This window comes from Crotalus tigris, unplaced genomic scaffold (genome assembly GCF_016545835.1).
Source record: "Crotalus tigris isolate CLP2741 ecotype Arizona unplaced genomic scaffold, ASM1654583v1 scf7180000017600.4437325, whole genome shotgun sequence".
Classification (NCBI taxonomy): domain Eukaryota; kingdom Metazoa; phylum Chordata; class Lepidosauria; order Squamata; family Viperidae; genus Crotalus; species Crotalus tigris.
In genome coordinates this window covers 3635124-3655700 of record NW_024096504.1, presented here as the reverse complement: position 1 = coordinate 3655700, position 20577 = coordinate 3635124, and the positions used below count along the sequence as shown (strand labels likewise).

At 40.2% G+C, this 20577-nt stretch overlaps 1 protein-coding gene across 5 annotated transcripts in view; it reads right to left on the bottom strand.

Annotated features, from left to right (window-relative positions):
• The window catches only part of UBE2D1 (ubiquitin conjugating enzyme E2 D1), a 43011-nt gene that overhangs the window by 13577 nt on the left and 8857 nt on the right, over positions 1–20577 (bottom strand). Inside the window, exons 2-6 of one of the 5 annotated variants that reach the window (XM_039367420.1) lie at positions 18626–18840; positions 18274–18406; positions 17020–17083; positions 16890–16921; positions 399–476 (exon numbers count right to left, since the gene is read on the bottom strand). In XM_039367420.1, coding sequence (XP_039223354.1) covers positions 399–476; positions 16890–16898 — 87 coding nt within the window. In that variant the 5' untranslated portion in view covers positions 16899–16921; positions 17020–17083; positions 18274–18406; positions 18626–18840. The remainder of the gene's footprint in view (positions 1–398; positions 477–16889; positions 16922–17019; positions 17084–18273; positions 18407–18625; positions 18841–20577) is intronic. The other 4 variants (XM_039367432.1, XM_039367393.1, XM_039367410.1 and 1 more) reach the window with 4 other exon arrangements.

The window sequence follows — 20577 nt, the reverse complement described above, 5'->3', positions numbered from 1 at the left end:
CCAAGATCTAACTTAATCTTAGGTAACAGATTGACCATTAGTTTTCCTCTAAAATGCATACTGGCAAACAAATGTTGAGGGTGGAGAAGCTGGTCAAAAGCTAGTAGGATCTGTTTCCTATTCTCTAGGACCTCAGATTTCCATCAACTTGAGTGTGTTGTGAAGACATACATTTAAAATGGATTTAAAAAAAACAACAACACAGGAACGGCTGAAGCCGCATGTCCAATTTAAAATATTGTGAAATAATTTGTCTTTTGTATTCTTCTGTGTTTCTCTCAAAATGCTCTATCCTCTGATCTATTTATTCTATTCTCTTATTTTAATAAAATATCTATGCCCAGCAAAATTTCCCATCAATTAAAATGAACAAATGGCATTTCAAAATTACTGTTTACCTTTGGTGGTTTGAATGGATAGTCTGTTGGAAAATGAACTGTAAGAAAAAAGACTCCTCCTTGATAAGCACTGTCGGGCTGGAAAACAAACAAAATGAAAAAGATAAAGTTTTCCATCTTTTGCAAGAAATTCATATTTAATTTAGAGTGCAGATTGTAGGTTGCAATCATACTGCCACATAGTTCCCAGAGACCGGTGAGGTCCCACAGATTGGGCCTCCTTCAGGTCCTGTCGGCCAGACAATGTCGGCTGGCGAGCCCTCGGGGAAGGGCCTTTTCTGTGGTGGCTCCGACGTGGTGGAATCAACTTCCCCCCGAGATTCGAACTATTCCCACCTTGCCGGCCTTCAAGAAAGCTATTAAAACTCTCCTGTTCCGGCAGGCCTGGGGCTGATGTCCCCGGGGGGGGGGATTCGATTGGGACATGTGTGAATGTATTCATTTTTAATTGTTATACTTGTTGTTTTAACTTTGTACGCCGCCCTGAGTCCCTTGGGATTGGGCGGCATATAAATTTTACTAATAAATAAATAATAAATTTTTTTAGTCAATTTTCATCCAAACCTGCAGAAAATCTTGATTATCTTTTTCTTAAAATAATACTTGATTATGACCACTATTTTAATCTTTATACATTTTAGAGCAGTGGTTCGCAATCTGTGGGTCGGGACCCCATTTGGGGTCGAACGACCATTTCACAGAGGTCGCCAAATGCAGTCCGCCATTTTTTCCCCCTTTTCCTTAGCTGTGCTACTCCCTTTTATTCTATTGGCTTTTGAAAGCCAATAGAATAGACTCTCTTGAATAGAGTCTAATTCTATTGGCTTTCAAAAGCCAATAGGAATTGTCCAGGCTGTCTCTGCCCTGCTGAGCCCGCCAAAAGTCCCATTCTGCAAACGGTGCTGCACCAGTTGAGTAGTCCTCGACTTACGACCGGTTGAGTAGTCCTCGACTTACATCCGGTTGTGGGTCGCGGCATTAAAAAGGTTGAGAACCACTGTTTTAGAGAGAAATAATTCAGACAGCATTCTCAGCTTCATGCTGACAGCTAAGCTCTAATTTATCTCAGTAAGAAGGCTGGCGAATGGTGATTTTCTTACAGCTTTAAAGTATATGTTCAGGAAAGTGACTGGTAATTTCTTGCTGGTGGGAAAAATTGCTCTCCCTAATGTGGGGTTAGGTAGGGATAAAAGGAAATTCTGACATTGGCTAGATCCACAAATGTAGCCATCTCAGTGCCTGATCTATGGGGTAGGTGGTTTCTGCCTCTTCTGCCTTATTAGAAATTCTGTGGTTGAGCCAAAGATTATCTTTTTCTCTCTCCTCTTTGTGCTTACTTGCTCTTGCTTTCTGTTTCTCTCATTTTAAGAAGAGGCTGATAGGAGGTTGTTGATAGGACTAGCAGCCAGACTCCCTGCTTCTCCTCCACCCCTCCCTGTCCTGGTACAATAAGTCATCCACTCTGTTGTTCCTATTCCTACTGCAGAAAAGCAATCAAAAGATGCAGAACCAAAAGCAAAACAACACAGGAGGGATTGCATCATTCCAGATTAATGTAATAGCAGCCCTAATAGCTAAATGCAGTATAGGCAAAATAAATATATACAGTCAGGTCCAGAAATATTGGGACATCGACACAATTTGAACATCTTTGGCTCTATACACCACCACAATGGAGTTGGAACGAAACAAACACAATGTGCTTTAACTGCAGACTGTCAGCTTTAATTTAAGGGTATGTACATCCAACTCAGGCGAAAGGGGTAGGACTTACAGCAGTTTTAATATGTGCCTCCCACTTGTTAAGGGACCAAAGCTAATGGGACAATTGGCTTCTCAGCTGTTCCATGGCCAGGTGTGTGATATTCCCTCATTACCCCAATTACAATGTGCAGATAAAAGGCCCAGCGCTTCACAGTGCAGATAGACAATGACCCAAAGCATACTGCAAAAGCAACGAAAGAGTTTGTGAAGGGACAGAAGTGGAATGTTATGCAATGGCCAAGTCAATCACCTGACCTGAATCCCATTGAGCATGCATTTCACTTGCTGAAGACAAAACTGAAGGGAAAATGCCCCAAGAACAAGCAGGAACTGAAGACAGTTGTAGCAGAGGCCTGGCAGAGCATCACCAGGGATGAAACCCAACGTCTGGTGATGTCTATGCGTTCCAGACTTCAGGCTGTGATTGACTGCAAAGGATTTGCAACCAAGTATTAAGAAGGGAAAGTTTGATTTATGATTATTATTCTGTCCCATTACTTTTGGTCCCTTAACAAGTGGGAGGCACATATGCAAACTGCTGTAAGTCCTACCTCATTCACCTGAGTTGGATGTACATACCCTCAAATTAAAGCTGACAGTCTGCAGTTAAAGCACATTGTGTTTGTTTCATTCCAACTCCATTGTGGTGGTGTATAGAACCAAAGATGTTTGAATTGTGTCGATGTCCCAATATTTCTGGACCTGACTGTACAACATTAGCAGTAAAACAGTATAACAGTAGACAGTGTCAGAATCCAATCATATTTCATCTTTAATTATCAAATATAGAAACTCCCAATTCTGCCTTCTTTGGATTCTGCCATAAGAGGGAGAGAAGGGGGAGAACAAAGGGGCTTTATGGCCCTCACTTCCTTCAGTACACTTCAAAGAGCTGAATGCTGACTGTGTGTTTATTGTAACATCAAAGCATTAGCACTAGAGAACCTTATCATAACAAAGCAGGGTACTTGCCTTTCATGTAGTTACCTGAAGTCTCCATTCAGACGGAAGAAAGAAGAAAGGGGGTGGAATTGTGATACTTGAAACTATCACTGGAAGGGGGGTTGATTTGGTGGGACTACTGGGGAACCCCTTAAAACCTTGAATGGAAGAGCTTGAACCCCAAGTCCTGTCTAGCATGCCTGCAACCATTTTCTCTTAATAAAGGATTCCTGTTGGAAGAATTATTCCAAGAGTTCTGTCTTCTTAAGATGCAAAGTGGGGTGGGTCCTTACATTAGACAGGACTTGCAAAATTAATCCACCTGGAAGGGAGACCCTTGCCGGGGGATTTTGCAAAAAATTTACCATGTCAGACAATGGAGCAAGAGAGGGGGAAAACTCCCTGGAAAGAGAGCCGCTGACCCAGTTGGAACCTTGCCAGATGTTGGGATCCGAGAGGTCAGATTCCTCAGGAGAAGAAGTGGTGGAGACACAGGACCACAAGCCTCGCTGGTCGATGGGCGTTGGAAAGAAAAGTGAGTGGGGAAAGGAATCAAGAAAGGTGACCCTGAGACGGGGGACCAAGCAACCAGAATGGAAGCAGGAGATGGAGAAATCCCTGCACGCAAGTGAAGAGGGAGGAAGCTGGGCACCGTACTCAGACTGGATCCTAGAGAAAGCTATTGACCTGATGAAGAGAACTCTCAGCTCCCTAGGAGAGGAGAATACTGAACCCTACGGCCGCCCCAGTTCCTGGAGCCGCAAAGGGAGAGACACCGAGGGGGACATGGAACCTGCAACCCCAGGGACATCTACTGATCCAGGAGCCCCCACCCCCTACCGGACCACAGATGGCAATCTGGACGGAAGGCACTACCACCCACAACAGAGGCACCGATCCATTCCAAGACGTCCACCGTTGGAAGTGAAATTCAAAGGGGAGCCAACACGCTTGGGGTTTTTCCTAACCCAAGTCCTCAGCTACATGGAGGAATATGGGCAGGATATTCCCAGCGACAAAGCCCGCATCCGGATCGTGCAATCTGCCCTGGATGGACCAGCTGCGGATTGGGTAGTGAACTTGCATGACTCCAATGCCCCAGAACTCAGTAACTTCAACCGTTTCATGTCCTCTTTGAGAAGACGATTTGAAGACCCCCTGGCTGATCGCAAAGCCCGTGAAAGAATAACAACGATGAGGCAGGGCAAACGCCCAGTGGCTGAGTATACACAAGAATTCCGGGCCATTGCCAGCAAACTGAATTGGCCAGAAGACATCCTCCTTGGCCATTTCAAAGACGGACTAAACTATGATCTATATGATGCTTGCCTGCCCCGAGGGGACCCACATCGACTTGAGGAATGGTACGTCTTGGCAGAGGAAGCAGAGATCGACATATTGAAGAGGCACCGCCGAGGAAAACAATGGAGCCGCCCCCCGCCTGAGCTGACACACCACCACCGGTGAAATCATCGGATACAGCCAAGAAGCAAATGGGATGTTTCAAGTGCGGAAGAGAAGGGCATCGAGCTGTAGAATGCCGCTCAAAGGCCCCCCAGCACAACCCAGACAGATCCCCAATCAACAAACCCGGAAAGTATTCAGCTAAGCCAAAAGAAACGGCCATGAGAATGATGGAAATTGCAGAAACCCCCACCTCTGCTCACCAAGGGGAAAGGACTCCAGCCTACACCACAGGGCCGGTGGATGCCTCAGATGACAGCTCGGAGGGCGAACCCCTGGTAAGTGGATGCATCACACCCATCTTCAAAACAGTGACTATATTAATCCCCCCCATGCCCGAAGCTGTGAAGGTGAAAGCCTTAATAGACTCTGGCTGTACCCGCTGCCTCATTAGCCCAACACTAGTGGGGAATCTGGGCATCCCATCCAGGAGACTGGAACAACCAATCTCATTTGGCCAGCTAGATGGATCCATAGCAGGGGGGTGCCAGCTACCCTAGCCACTTTGCCAATACATCTCTCCCTGGGCAACCATGAAGAGGACTTAACGTTTGTGGTGACCCCAGGTATGGAATGCCCAATGATTCTAGGGATGGAATGGTTGAAAAAATGGAACCCCTGGGTAAATTGGAGGACGACAGAAATCAAATTCCCGAAGGGGGACCCTATGGACTTAAAACCCCAAGGGAGGCTACCAGAATCAAGAATAGAAAAAGCATCCATAGGAGAGGAAAAAAGATTAACAGAAATACCAGAGGAATATAGGGACCTTGCTGAAGTCTTCAGTGAGGAGAGGGCGAATGAGCTTCCCCCCCACCGACCCACAGACTGTACCATTGAATTCAAGCCTGGGGCAAAACTCCCGAAGCCCAGATTATACTCCATGAGCCCAAAGGAGAAGGAGGAAATGGAAAGATTTATAAAAAAAAACCTGGAGAGAGGTTTCATTGAACCAGCTAAGCCTAAAGTGGCTGCCCCGGTCCTTTTTAGAGAGAAGAAGGATGGCTCTTTACGTTTATGCGTGGATTATAGGGCCCTGAACACAATCAGTGAAAGCAACCTATACCCGCTGCCCCTCATGAAAGACATGCTGTCACACCTATCGAAAGGGAAAATTTTTTCTAAACTAGACTTAAGGGAAGCTTACTATCGCGTGAGAATCAAGGAAGGGGACGAATGGAAGACTGCATTTAACTGCCCCATGGGGTGCTATCAATTCAAAGTCTTGCCATTTGGATTACAAGGGGGCCCTGCAGTCTTTATGCAATTAATCAATGACGTTCTAAGGGAGCACCTGTTTAAGGGGGTCCTTGTTTACTTGGACGACATTCTTATCTTTACTGAAACAAAAGAAGAACACGTCAAACTTGTCAGAGCGATTTTAAAGAAGCTGCGAGCCGCTCACCTATATGCCAAACTCTCAAAATGCGAATTCCACCAGGAAAGGATAGACTACCTAGGCTATCGCATATCCCCACAGGGCATTGAAATGGACCCAGAGAAGGTCAAAGCAGTACTAAATTGGGCACCACCCCGCACAAGAAAGCAACTACAAAGTTTCCTGGGCTTTGCAAACTTTTACCGCCAATTCATCCCCTCATTTGCCCAGATAGCCTTGCCCCTCACTAACTTACTAAAAACGAAGGGAGCATCCTCAGTAAAACCTAGCCAGCCACTAACATGGACAATGGAGTGCCAAGCAGCGTTTGAGAGACTAAAGAGACTTTTTTCTGCCGAACCAAGTACTAAGGCACCCAGACATGGACAAGCCCTTCGTAATACAGGCAGATGCAAGTGATGTGGCAGTGGGGGCTGTGCTATTACAAGAAAATGATGATGCAGTATTGCAACCCTGTGCATATACATCCAAGAAACTCACGGAAACAGAACAGCGCTGGCCCGTATGGGAGAAGGAGGCTTATGGGATACGTTGGGCATTACTCACGTGGCGACAGTTCCTGGAAGGCAACAAAATCCCCTTCCAGGTGTGGACTGATCACAAAAATTTAGAAGCCCTGAAAACTTCCAGGAAACTCAATCCCAAACAAGCCCGCTGGTCCCAGCATTTTCACCAATTCCAATTTAAGCTCAAACATTTACCAGGAAGAAAGAACTTCCTGGCAGATGCTCTATCTCGCATGCCCCAATATAACAGCGCACGAACCACAGACTCTAGACCAATAATGGCAGAGTCACAACTGGCAGCACCAGTAACCACAAGAACCCAAGCCAAAATAAAACCACAACTGGACAGCCAAACTGGGATTGAATTCAGAAAAAGCTTGGAAACAGATGAATGGTTCCAGAAAAACAAAAATGTGTGCACAATGAGAGACGGGTTGCCTTGGGTAGGGGAAAAGTTATATATACCAACAACTCAAAGAGAAACTTTCATGCACCTTTGCCATGACACAAAATCAGCAGGGCATTTTGGATTTGTAAAAACTTTACATTTAATTAAACGGCAATTTTGGTGGCCATCCATGAAAAAGGACATTGAAAGTTATATAGCCAGTTGTCCAAAATGTGCCACGGCAAAGAGGTTGCAAGGGAAAGTGCCAGGACTATTGCAAACAGTGGCAAGTCCCTCAGCCCCCTGGAGAGAAATAGCCATGGATTTTATAGTGGAATTGCCAGAAAGCAATGGGAATACTGTGGTCTGGACGGTCACAGACTTGTTTTCCAAACAGGTGCACTTTATCCCTTGCCAAAAGATTCCCACTGCAAAAGCCTTAGCAAAACTTTTCATCCAACACATTTACAGATTGCATGGGGCACCCCAACGCATCATCTCTGACAGGGGGGTGCAATTTACGTCTGCATTTTGGAAGGAATTTTTATCCCTCTTAGGAACCACTCAGGGACTGACATCTAGCCACCACCCTCAAGGAAATGGGGGGGCTGAAAAAATGAACTCCGTACTTAAGCAATATTTAAGATGTTTTCTTAGTTTCCAGCAGACCGAGTGGGCGGACTTACTCCCTTTTGCAGAAGTTGCCTACAATAATGCAGTCCACTCCAGCACAGGTTACACTCCTTTTCAAATAGCCACCGGTCAAAGTTTCAACCCCATGCCAGAATTAACCCCAAACGAACCAACGATCCCCTCGCTGAAAGAATGGATGGAGAAATTACAAAACACCTGGCCAATAGTCAGAAAAGCACTAGATGAAGCTAGGCAGGCATATAAAACACAAGCCGATAAAAAAAGGGTTGAGCCTACACCATTCATTATAGGAGAAATGGTGTACTTATCTACAAAATACCTAAAGTCCCTACAGCCCTGTAAAAAACTTGGACCAAAATATATAGGACCTTTTCCAATTAAAAGAATCATAAATCCAGTAACAGTAGAATTAGAATTACCCAAAAACCTCAGGCAAATACACCCAATTTTTCATTGCAGCTTGCTGAAAAGAGAGCATCAGTCACCTCTACGGCCAAAAATCCCCCCCCCACCACCTCCAATCATGGTGGAGGGGAACAACACTTCGAAATAAAGGAAATCCTTGACTCTAGGAGATATCATGGAGCAACTCAGTACCTAGTTGCCTGGAAACACCTCCCTCCCTCACAAAATGAGTGGGTCCATAAACGTCATGTCAGAGCCCCGAAGCTATTGAAGAAGTTTCACACAGAGTATCCTAACAAGCCTAACTAAATTTTATACTTGTGTTTTCTTTCAGGTGGATCTCTCTTATTTTTAAGAGGGGCCGGATGTCAGAATCCAATCATATTTCATCTTTAATTATCAAATATAGAAACTCCCAATTCTGCCTTCTTTGGATTCTGCCATAAGAGGGAGAGAAGGGGGAGAACAAAGGGGCTTTATGGCCCTCACTTCCTTCAGTACACTTCAAAGAGCTGAATGCTGAATGTGTGTTTATTGTAACATCAAAGCGTTAGCACTAGAGAACCTTATCATAACAAAGCAGGATACTTGCCTTTCATGTAGTTACCTGAAGTCTCCATTCAGACGGAAGAAAGAAGAAAGGGGGTGGAATTGTGATACTTGAAACTATCACTGGAAGGGGGGTTGATTGGGTGGGACTACTGGGGAACCCCTTAAAACCTTGAATGGGAGAGCTTGAACCCCAAGTCCTGTCTAGCATGCCTGCAACCATTTTCTCTTAATAAAGGATTCCTGTTGGAAGAATTATTCCAAGAGTTCTGTCTTCTTAAGATGCAAAGTGGGGTGGGTCCTTACAGACAGAGTATTTCCTATTATCAATACAATCAAAATGTAAATTTATACTGAATAGTGATAAAGTTCTTCTGACTTCACAAAGATCTTGCTAAAAGCAGTATTGTAAGGGCTTTTAACCTTCAAATAGTCAAATGCCAGACATAATTCAAGGAGGAATCTCTTTCAAAAGGTATAATCTAGAAAAATTCTTAAGATGTGACACAGTAATTTAACATCAGGAAACAACAATCAACCTTGATTGCATGATGGAGCCCGAGTGTATAACATAAATTTTAATAAAGTTATTCAGATAGCAGGATGTAGGATATATGGCCTGTCAGTTAACACGATCTATTTAACCTGGTCACATTCCCAGACTCAGCCAGTATAAAGACTGGCAAAAAAATAATTAAGAATTAATTAAGAATGAATTGAGAGTTTTACAGCCATAGAAAATATATCATTATGGATCTGAACCAGAAGGTGGAAAGCAGAACCATTAAGGTCTGACAACACAGTAAAACAATGAATGTGTCAAAGATGCTTTTTCACCAGATAACTGGGCTTCCTTGTTTTTCTTTGAAGATGTTTTGTTTCTCATCCAAGAAGCTTCTTCAGCTCTGATTGGATGGTGAAGGAACACAGGAGAACAAAGCCATATGGACAAGATTCAGCAATCCATCTGCATTTAAAAGACAGCAAAGTCCATATTTTGGGCAGAGAGGACCACTGGTTTGAAAGAGGGGTCAAAAGGGCCATCTATGTCAAAATTGAACAGCCCCCTCTTAACAGAGGGGGAGGGATATGACATCATCTATCTCCAGTCTACAACAGTCCTTTCAACAGTTTCAAGAAGGCTCCACTCCCATTTGCACTACTCAGGTGACCCTGCAATGTCTCTCTAAAACAGTGGTTCTCAACCTTTTTAATGCCACGACCCCCCAACCGGTCGTAAGTCGAGGACTACTCAACTGGTGCAGCACCGTTTGCAGAATGGGACTTTTGGCGGGCTCAGCAGGGCAGAGACAGCCTGGACAATTCCTATTGGCTTTTGAAAGCCAATAGAATTAGACTCTATTCAAGAGAGTCTATTCTATTGGCTTTCAAAAGCCAATAGAATAAAAGGGAGTAGCACAGCTAAGGAAAAGGGGGGAAAAATGGTGGACTGCGTTGTTTGGCGACCCCTATGAAATGGTCGTTCGACCCCAAATGGGGTCCCGACCCACAGGTTGAGAACCACTGCTCTAAAAGAATGCAAATGACCAGCTGTCTGCAAGTAGTATAAATCCTTCCATTTCCCACCATCCAGTCAGAGCTGAAGAAACTTCTTGAATAAGAAGTGACCCATCTTCAAAGAAACACAAGAAAGTCCAACTGCCTTGTGAAAAAACATCTTTGGGACAACTATGACCTGGATGGCTGAGAATTTCCATAAACAAAACAATGAATGAATTCTCTAAATCAGGAGTGTCAAACTGCCGGCCCACAAGTTGGATGCGTCATGGCGAAACCATGCCCACCCCATTGCTGGCAATGGAAAAAAAGTTGTGATATGTTGTGACATGTCACATGATGTTGTGAGTTTGACACTCCTGCTCTAAATATTTAAAGAGCATTTCTAATCAATAAGAATTGCTCATAATCATGAACAGTCATGCATGTAGAAATCAAAATTACAAATAAAAATAAATATATGGTTGAACTAATCTTGTTCTGCTTAGACCCAGGAACAAAGTAGCAAGACTCATTATAAATACAATAGTGGTTGAAAACAATTATGCAATATCATAAGCCTCTAAAATAATAAATTAAAGTACACAGCATCCCCTTTTCAATTAGCCTGGCCTAAGAGAATATGACTGGCCCTACGTTATGAAATATCTTCTCCAAGGCTGAAGACATACTTAAATCTGGCTCTCCCCACTTCTAATTCAATACATTATTATATCTTGCTGGTCCTCATTTCCTTCTTCTCTGGAATAAATTCTCTCTGTTCTGTCACCTCTAACCACAAGTAAGGTTGATGAGTATTTCTGCTTAATTAATATGTAATATTGTAGACTGAAGAGAGTTCATCTCTTTTGTTTACTTTTGTATCTTCTACTCCCATTTCATTTTCGCACCTAAGATCTAGATCACCTGTTTAGCTTTCCATGTTTCCTCTTTCTATTTTGGGTTAAGGGGAATTAGAATTAGCTACTTATTTATGGTAGCATGTACAATGCTAACAAATTTATTACACTGTGGGCACAATTATTAGACAAGTTGCTAGGGGATGGCTCATCCTAAATTACTTCTCAGGTTTCTAAATTTCTTTTAAGAGCTGTAACTATTAGAGGAGTACATTGCAATTCCCTTTAGCCAAGGCTTCTGGTGTTAATTGTTTGTGATTATATTTTTCTTGTGTTTTCTTTTGTTGCACTTGCATTTTGGTCTGTGACTGCAAAATAAAATATTATTATTATTATTATGGGACAAGTTGTATTTTGTAGGATTAATTTTCTTGTTGAACAATTACAGTGCTCTCGGTCAATCCAAAATGTTAATAAACCTCAAACCTGAATATTTAAGAAAGTAAAAGTGAGGTTTTCGCTTTCTTAGAAGAATATGTTTGCACAATTATTGGGCAACTATTAGTGTGCAGAATTATGCAACTAAATGAAAAATTGCCCATCTCGTTTAACTGTATCTGTTAAAGTGAGAATAATAAACAACTCAAAATGTAGAAATAAACTTTTTTGACATTTTTAAAAAAAATCAGTGACCAATATAGCCAACCTTCTTTTCAATAACAGTCATAAGCCTTCCAATTCATGGAGTCTGTCAGTTTCTTGATCTGTTGACGATCAATGTTTTGTGCAGCAGCAACTAGAGCTTCCCAGACACTGTTCAGAGAGGTGTACTGTTTTCCTTCACTGTAAATCTCCCGTTTAAGAATGGCCCAAAAGTTCTCAACAGGGTTTAGGTCAGGTGAGGAAGGGGACCATTAGTCTTTCATCTTTGAGGCCTTTACGGGCTAGCCACGCACTGGAGTACTTCAATGCATGCGATGGAGCATTGTCTTGCATAAAAATCATGGCTTTCTTGAAAGATGCAGTCCAATTACCTCATCTTTATTAATACCAGCCTATACCAGTACCCCACCTCCACCTCACTGGCGTCTGAGTTGAAGTGAAATTCTGTGCCAGTTACTGATCCAGCCATGGGCCCATCCATCTGGTCCGTCAAGAGTCACTCTCATCTTATCAGACCATAAAACCTTTGAAAATATCTGTCTTCAGATATTTCTTGGCCCAATCTTGCTGTTTCAACATGTGTCTTGTTCAGTGGTAGTTGGGTTTCCGCCTTCCTTACCTTGGCCATGTCTCTGAGCACTGAACACCTTGAACTTCTGGGCACTCCAGATAGGGTGCAGTTCTGGAATATGACAGCACTGGAGGACAACAGATTCCTGATAGCTTCATGTTTGATTTTTCTAAATTCTTTGACAGTTAATGTGTGTCTTTTTTTCTTAACATGTTTCTTGTGACCCTGTTGACTATTTGCAACAAAACATTTGATGGTTCTGTGATTACGCCCCAATATCTTAGCAATTTCAAGAGTGCTGCATCCCTCTGATTTTTTTTTACAATTTTTGACTTTTCAGTGTCAGTTAAATCTCTTTTTTGGCCAATTTTGCCTGAGGAAATGAACCTGCCTAATAATTATGCACACCTTGATATAGGGTGTTGATCTCCTTAGGCCACACCCTCCCTCATTACACACATCCACTAAGCATTCAAGTTTATACAGCTTGGAGGTGGAAAATAATGCATGAAAATACTATGATCAAAATACTCACTTGCACACCGTGTATTATATAAGTGTTCATGGATCAGAGTCCACTTCATCAAATGTATGTAATAAGTCCTGACAAACACATTCTGTCATTTAATCACCAAATATTGATTTGATTTGGATTTCTTTTCTGTTCATTTACTTTCCATTTTATTAAGTAGTAAAAATAAACTATTAACACTTCTATTTCTGAAAGCATTCTTTTTTTTTATTGAAAGTTTTTTAAATTTTACAAAACAAATCCCCTCCCCAACCCCCCCCCCCCATACCCTCCCCCACCTCCCCAAACCTCCCAACCCTCCCCCAACCTTCCCAGAGCTAAGTACAGGCTTAATTAAAATTTTTCAGAAAAAGAAAAGAAAAACTTAAAACACATATAAATCCTAAACAAATCTAAATACATTAAATTAAATAGGTTATCTTCTCTAAAAAATAATAATTGCAATCATTAAACACATTATAATATACTCTAAACATTTTCTAGTATCATACTTATATTATTATCCATCATTCTGTATAAACTCCCTCCAAAACACAAATTTAAACATTACTTTCTTTGAATATCTATACCTACAATATAAAATCTAATCTCTCCCTCTTTCTTTATCCTAGAACACAAAAATAAACATATAAACCTTCATTATACCATTAAAACTAAATACTCTTTGAATACTTAAACTAAATACTTAAACTTAAACTTCTTATCTAAGATTTTCATTCAATCTCCATAATCTTCTCTCCTATCAAAAAAAAACTTAAAAGACATATAAATCCTAAACAAATCTAGGTACATTTAATTAAACAAGTTATCTTCTCTTAAAAATAATAATAATAATAATAATAATAATAATAATAATAATAATAATAATAATAATAATAAAAACCCCAATCATTAAACACATTATAATATACTCTGAACCTTTTCATATCATACTTATGTTATTATCCATCATTCTTTATAAACTCCCTCCAAAACACAAATTTGAACATTACTTAAAACATTAGAATTCCCTTATACACATTTAAATCTTTACCAATAACAAATTCCATCCACAATAAACACATTCCTTATCAGTCTCTCTTGTCCATAAACCATTAAAATTCCCTTATACACATTTAAATCTTTACCAATAACAAATTCCATCCACAATAAACACATTCCTTATCAGTCTCTCTTGTCCATAAACCTCAAAAGAAGTGCTTTGAAAACTGCCCTTAAAGCTAACTCCAAAAAGTTTGTAAATCTTGCTTCTCCCACAGACTCAGTACTCTTTTGAATACTTAAACTAAGTACTTAAACTTAAACATCTTATCTAGAATTTTCATTCGATCTCCATCCTTGTCAGTCTCTCTTATCCATAAATCTCGAAAGAAGTGCTTTGAAATATGCCCTTAAAGGTAGCTCCAAAAAGTTTATAAATCCTGCTTCTCCCACAGACTCAGGAGCCAATACTTGTGAGGCTTCCTTAAACTCCTTCTTCTGTTGCTCTTTTTCTTTACGATTATATGTTGCACGAGTTGTCCTCTGCTCCTTCATCTCGACTTGTTGAGGCCCCTCAAACTGAGATTTCCCATTTTTCATTAATATAGGCTCTTCAGACTGCAATTCTACCCTTAAAGGTTGCTCCAAAAAATTTATAAATCCTACTTCTCCCACAGATTCAGAAACCAATAGTTGTGAGGCTTCCTTAACCTTCTTCTGTTGCTCCTTTTCTTTACAGTTATATGTTGCACAGGTTATCCTCTGCTCCTCCATCTCAACTTGTTGAGGCCCCTCAAACTGAGGTTTCCCAATTTTCATAAGTATAGGCTCTTCAGACTGCAATTCTACCTTCTTTTCTTCCAAAGCTTTAAACTTAATAGATGGCGATGAACATACCCCCAGGACCGAAGTATAAAAGTCTTTTGCTTGAGAAACAGTATTAAGTCTATAACATATCCCCAGGTAATTTACCACCATTCCAATCGGAACATCCCATCTGAACAAGATTCGTCTCTTTTTAAGTTCATCTGCTAAAAAAGCAAACACCTTTCTTCTTCTTAAAATTTTAGATGGGATCTCCTTTAGAATTATAACATCTTGTGAAGCAATTTGAAATCTCTTCTTATAAAAAGCTTGTATAATTTTTGCGCGATCTTTTCCCGAAGTAAATTACCACATCTCTTGGCAAATTCTTTTGCACTGCCACCACAGAGTTAACTCTAAATAATTTTTCAATTTCACTAAGTATTTCCTCTTTTTCTTTATTCAAAATCACAGCAAAGTCCTTTGCAACCATCTCTCTCAGATCTCCTTGCACAGACTCTCCCAAACCTCTGATTCTTAAGGCATATTCCATTTGTCTATATTGAAGCATAAGAATCTCATTTTCCATTTCTTTTTCCATGCTTTCAAATTTTCCCTCCATCAATTCCACTTTTTCTTCTACCTCTTCTACACGAGAGTTCAGCTTTTCAAGAACAGAGGCAACTCCTTTTAAAGCCAAAACTATCTCTTGCCTCAAAATCTTATTATTTTCCTCTAAAATCTCTTTCATTTCTGCCCTAATTTGAGATATAACATTTCCCATCATATCTTGCAAATCCTTCACAATTATTGGCTGTACCAAGGAAGAGGGTGAAGCTATTGATTTAGGTTGTTGCACTGATGATAACACCGAAGAAGAAACCACCTTAGGAGCTGTAGGAATTACTGGACGCTTTGGAGCCATTTTAAAAAAAATCTTTACTCCTTAAAAATTACAAAAATTAAGCAAAAGAAAAAGAGAGATTAAGTCCAAAAAAATTCAAAAAATCCTTCAAAAGGAGATCATTATAACAAAAAAATACTGAACGCTTTGGAGCCATCTTAGAAAAATCTTTACTCCTTCTTAAAAGTTACAAAAATTAAACAAAAGAAAGAGAGATTAACTCCAAAAAATTAAAAAATCCTTCAAAAGAAGATCATTATAATAAAAAGAAAGGAGTTAAAAAAAGAAAAGGGAAGAAGAAAAAAATAATTAAATAGAAAAAATCCATTCCATTTTTTTAAAAGTACAAAAAGCAAAACAAAGAAGTTAAACAAAAATAATAATGCTTCTAAAATCCAAACCCAACATCAAAATCAAATCCACATTCCGTTCCAATCATTAAAAAAAAGGAAAAGGATAAAAAAAACACCAAAAAGCCTGCCGATCGCCATTCTACCTTCCCAAAAAAAAAAAAAAAACCGAAAGGCTTGCCGATCGCCATTTTACTTTCCCTTTCAACAAAAGGAAAAAAAATAAAAAGAAGGAATATAAAAGTAAAAGTAAATCTTTAAACTTAAAATCCAAATAAAATCAAAGAAAGCAAAAGCTAAATCCTCTACTCAGCTCTGTCCACCTCTAAAAAAAACTCACCAGATCACTTTAATCGCGGAGGTGGTTGCAGCGGCTTGTTTTGTCCCTAGGGACAAAAGCAGCTGGGAAGCGGAGACAGTCTGAACTCCGTGGGAGCACTCCTCTCACCCCCCCCAAAAAAGCCTTGGGGGTGCATGAGAATGGCTCTACCATTATTCAGACAACCCTCTTCCCCCCCCTTTGCCCGGGAGGGGGATTTTGAACCGCTGAACAGCTGATGGCCGCTGTTCATAGCAATTCAAACACTTACCCAGGAGGATGGCTAGAAAGTAGCCGCCATCGCGCGCGCAGATCCACCGGAAGTCAATTTCTGAAAGCATTCTTAATTTACAGCATTTTACACAACTGCCTAAAACTTTTGTACAGTCAACTTATTTAATCAGTGAGAAATGGTTTTCCTTCTATTTAATTCTTAAAGGTATTTAAGAAGGATTTTATACAAGGTGGCTTCTCAAACCTCAGAATATATTACAAGCCACATAGCAATTTCCTACAATATAGTGTTAGTTTGTATTTTCTTATTTGCTGAGATGGGTCTCAGTAATATATACCAAGCTGCTCCACTCAGCCAAGATCACATCCCAGATGAGATGAGTTTTATTAGAAGCCAACCTAACATTATGTATGTCCAGGAATGCCTAAGGTTTGATAACCAGTAAGTGATTGGATAGTGAAGGAAGGGGCTGGAGTGCAGGATATATACAACAACTCATTCGTACACTCTTATTACTATTACTATTTAGAGCCAACCAAAATTTATTCACTGACTTTATTCACATATTACTCTGTGCTAAACCTAAACAATATACATTTGAATTTAGGTTGAGATACATATGCAGAAATCAATTACATTAAAACGTAGTTTATGATTAATGAAGTAAACAAAACTGAACTCAGTTATAAAAATTACATACTTACAGGTCCCATAATAGTTGCTTGCCAATGAAACACTGAAAAACACAAAATATTATTTACCTTATTAAATATTTAACCATGCTATATATTATAAATAAATAAAATATTTTGCCATCAACTATAAAGATCTTACAGTCATCTCCAACAGGTCCAGCCGAACAATGTGCAGGTGGATCACGCTGCAGATCACTTAGCTCCTGCAAGAAACATAAAACATTTGGAAGGTTATAAGCAAACTCAAAATTAATTATTCAAATTTGGATCCAATTTATTGATTTGATCAAAATTTATAACCCAAAAAAATCAAAATAAATTTTAATCAATGTAAAATTCAATAAATGTACAATGGAACTAAGATAATTAGTATTGAGCACTACTGTGAGATAACTGATCTCCATACATTTAATGTATTTTATACATTTTCATTAATAAAATCAATGACTCCCACATTATTTCAATTCTAAAGTTGTTAGCCTATGCGGAAAAACATAAATGCAGACTTCCAAACATTCTGATTAAATAAGAGTTAAGGCAAAAGTTGAGCATGTTTTAATCTGAGTAGAACTCTGCAATGAATTAAGTCAAAACCCTTCATGGGCCAAGGAAAGAGCCAGTGATAATTTATACTACCATGTTTTGAAGTTATTATTTTATTGGCTACGGCACAATTTCATTAACAATGTGAACTAAATTAGAAGTTTGTAAGAGGTAAAGATAACATTCTCAGGTGTACAAAATATATAGGAAAAGCAAGTAAGTCTACAAACTTTAATTCTAACCCAAGTATACAAATATTAATGTATGTTGTACTTCATTTATGTTTTTTAAGTTTATATTGCAATAGAAATAAACTTATATACTATGAACTTATGTATACTAATGAAGTATATTAAAAGTATTAACATAATAAAACCCTAATATAAGAATGTCATAACTGCATCAACTCTCCAACTGCCTGAAAATTCAACCTTCCAGGGATGCCAAATGATTGGGCCAGAGGGGTTCTTTTGTGAAAGAATTTTGTAAGCAATTTACTATGACTAAAAAGACTCAATTTTTCATGCCCATTTGCTTCATTTTCAAATGCAAAGCTCAGCTTGCATGTATTTTAAATAAACTCATTTATTCATCCCAAAATTACAGTTGTCAGAAAAGCTATAGCTCTAAATGAGCTGATATTGGTGAAGGATGCAAAAATAAATGAATTATTAATAAGAGCTTCCCAAGTTATATTCATAACAAAAGGTAAAAGAATCAGCTGCTCAGTGAAAATGGCAAAATGCTAACAGGTAACACAGAAAAAGCAGAACCTATTCTTATAGACGTTCCATTTGGCAAGTGTAAAGAGCAGGATGAAGGGGCAGGATGAAATGCAGTCATGGAATACCTGCTCACTTGAAGTGAGATGAAATCTCCAGAATCAGATGAACTTGATTTTATGGTATGAAGGAATTTGCTGATTATCAGACGTGCCATTATGTCTTTGACAACTCTTGGAGAAACGATGAAATTCCAGACAACTGGAGAACAAATATTATATTTATCTTCAAGAAGGGAGAAAAGGGAATTTGGGAAGATTCCAGACCATATTGTAAAAAGAATGATCCAAACACCCTTAAAAATAAAACTACGATTACCAGTGGTTATCATGGATTGAGTAGATTTGGGGAATGCTATAGACAGAATAGATCTTAATGTAACTGAAGTATTTGACAAAGAACCCAAACTATCCTGTTTACCAGTTGAAAGAAGACAATGAATACTGTACATCGCTGGTCCAAGAAATGTATCTGAAGCCTGCTCAATAGTTCTTCTACCTGCATGTGATATCAAGTGGAGTGATGAAATGAAATCAGTCCTGAATCTGGTACTCTTCAGTATTTTTTTTTTTCATGACTTTGATGTGAAGGAAATGCTTCTCAAATTTTCAGGCATAAAATTGGGTAGGTTTATACTGTAGAAAACAGAAATAAAATTCAATATTATCTTGGTAAGTAAGAAAAATAGATTTCTCTAAGTAGTCTACCATTTCTCAAGTATTATGTGCAATTCTCAGCATTAAATAGCAATAATGATTTAGAGAAACTGGAACAGATACTGGGGAAGGGGAGGACACAGAGTGATCTAGAACAGAGCTCCCCAACCTTTCTGGGTTGGTGGCCGGGAGGGAAAGAAAGGAGCAGGGAAATGTACGCACGCTCGCATGTGCAAAATGTGTACCGTATGGCGGTGCGGTAGCAGCCGCACGCGCAAGCAGCGCACACACACCCATGGCAGTGTTGGTGGCGATGCTGGCGCCTGCACACCTGTGCAAACAGGGTGCTAGTGCCTGCGCACATGCGCAAATGAGGCACTAGTACCTGCATGATGCTGGTGGTGGCGCTAGCGCCCGTGCAATAGCAAACGGGGCTGCTAGCACCCGCACAGCAGCGCTAGCACAAGTGGGGAGGATGCATGCATACGTGTGCGCACTCGCCAGCCATTCCCGTGGCCTGATGACCAAGAGGCCACGGACTGGTTGGGGACCCCGATCTAGAAACTAAGTCCCATGACTAAATATCTGGGGATATTTAGCCTGAAAAGACAAACTTGAAAGAATATATGACTAAGCTCTCTATAAATACCTAAAATACCCAGAAAGATGTCACAGAAGATGGCTAGGACTTGATCTGACCTCAGGGTGCTCCCAGGGAACAGGAATAAAAATTAATAGATTTAAATTACATTAAGGCAGACCTCAACTGAATATTCGAAAATAATGTGCTTAATATGCTTCTTCTTGAGCCACTCATTTGTTGCCTTGACCATGTGTCATGCTGGAATACCTATCCATGACCCATTTTCAATGCCCTGGCTGAGGGAAGGAGGTTCTCACCCAAGACTTGATGGTACATGGCTCCACCCATCATCCTTTTGATGCGGTGAAGTTGTCCTCTCCCCTTAGCAGAAAAACACCCCCAAAGCATAATGTTTCCACCTCCATGTTTGACAGTGGGGATGGTGTTCTTGGGGTCATAGGCAGCATTCCTCCTCCTCCAAACATGGCGAGTTGAGTTGATGCCAAAGAGCTCAATTTTGGTCTCATCTGACCACATTTTTGCCCAATTCTCCTCTGAATCATTCAAATGTTCATTGGCAAACTTCAGATGGGCTTGTACATGTGCTCTCTTGAGCAGGAGGACCTTGCGGGCACTGCAGGATTTCAGTCCTTCACAGCATAGTGTGTTATCAATTGTTTACTAGGTGACTAGGGTCCCAGCTGCCTTGAGATCATTGACAAGATCCTCCTATATAGTTCTGGGTTGATTTCTCACCATTCTCATAATCACTGAAAATCCACAAGGTGAGATCTTGCATGGAGCCCCAGACTGAGGGAGATTGAGAGTTATTTTATGTTTCTTCCATTTGTGAATAATCGCACCAACTGTTGTCACCTTCTCACCAAGCTGCTTGGCGATAGTCTTGTAGCCCATTCCAACCTTGTGTAGGTCTACAATCTTATCCCTGACATCCTTGGACAGCTCTTTGGTCTTGGGCATGGTGGAGAGTTTGGAATCTGATTGATTGCTTCTGTAGACAGGTGTCTTTTATACAGGTAACAAGCTGAGATTAGGAGTACTCCCTTTAGGAAAGTACTCCTAATCTCGGTTCGTTACCTGTATAAAAGACACCTAGGAACCAGAAATCTTGC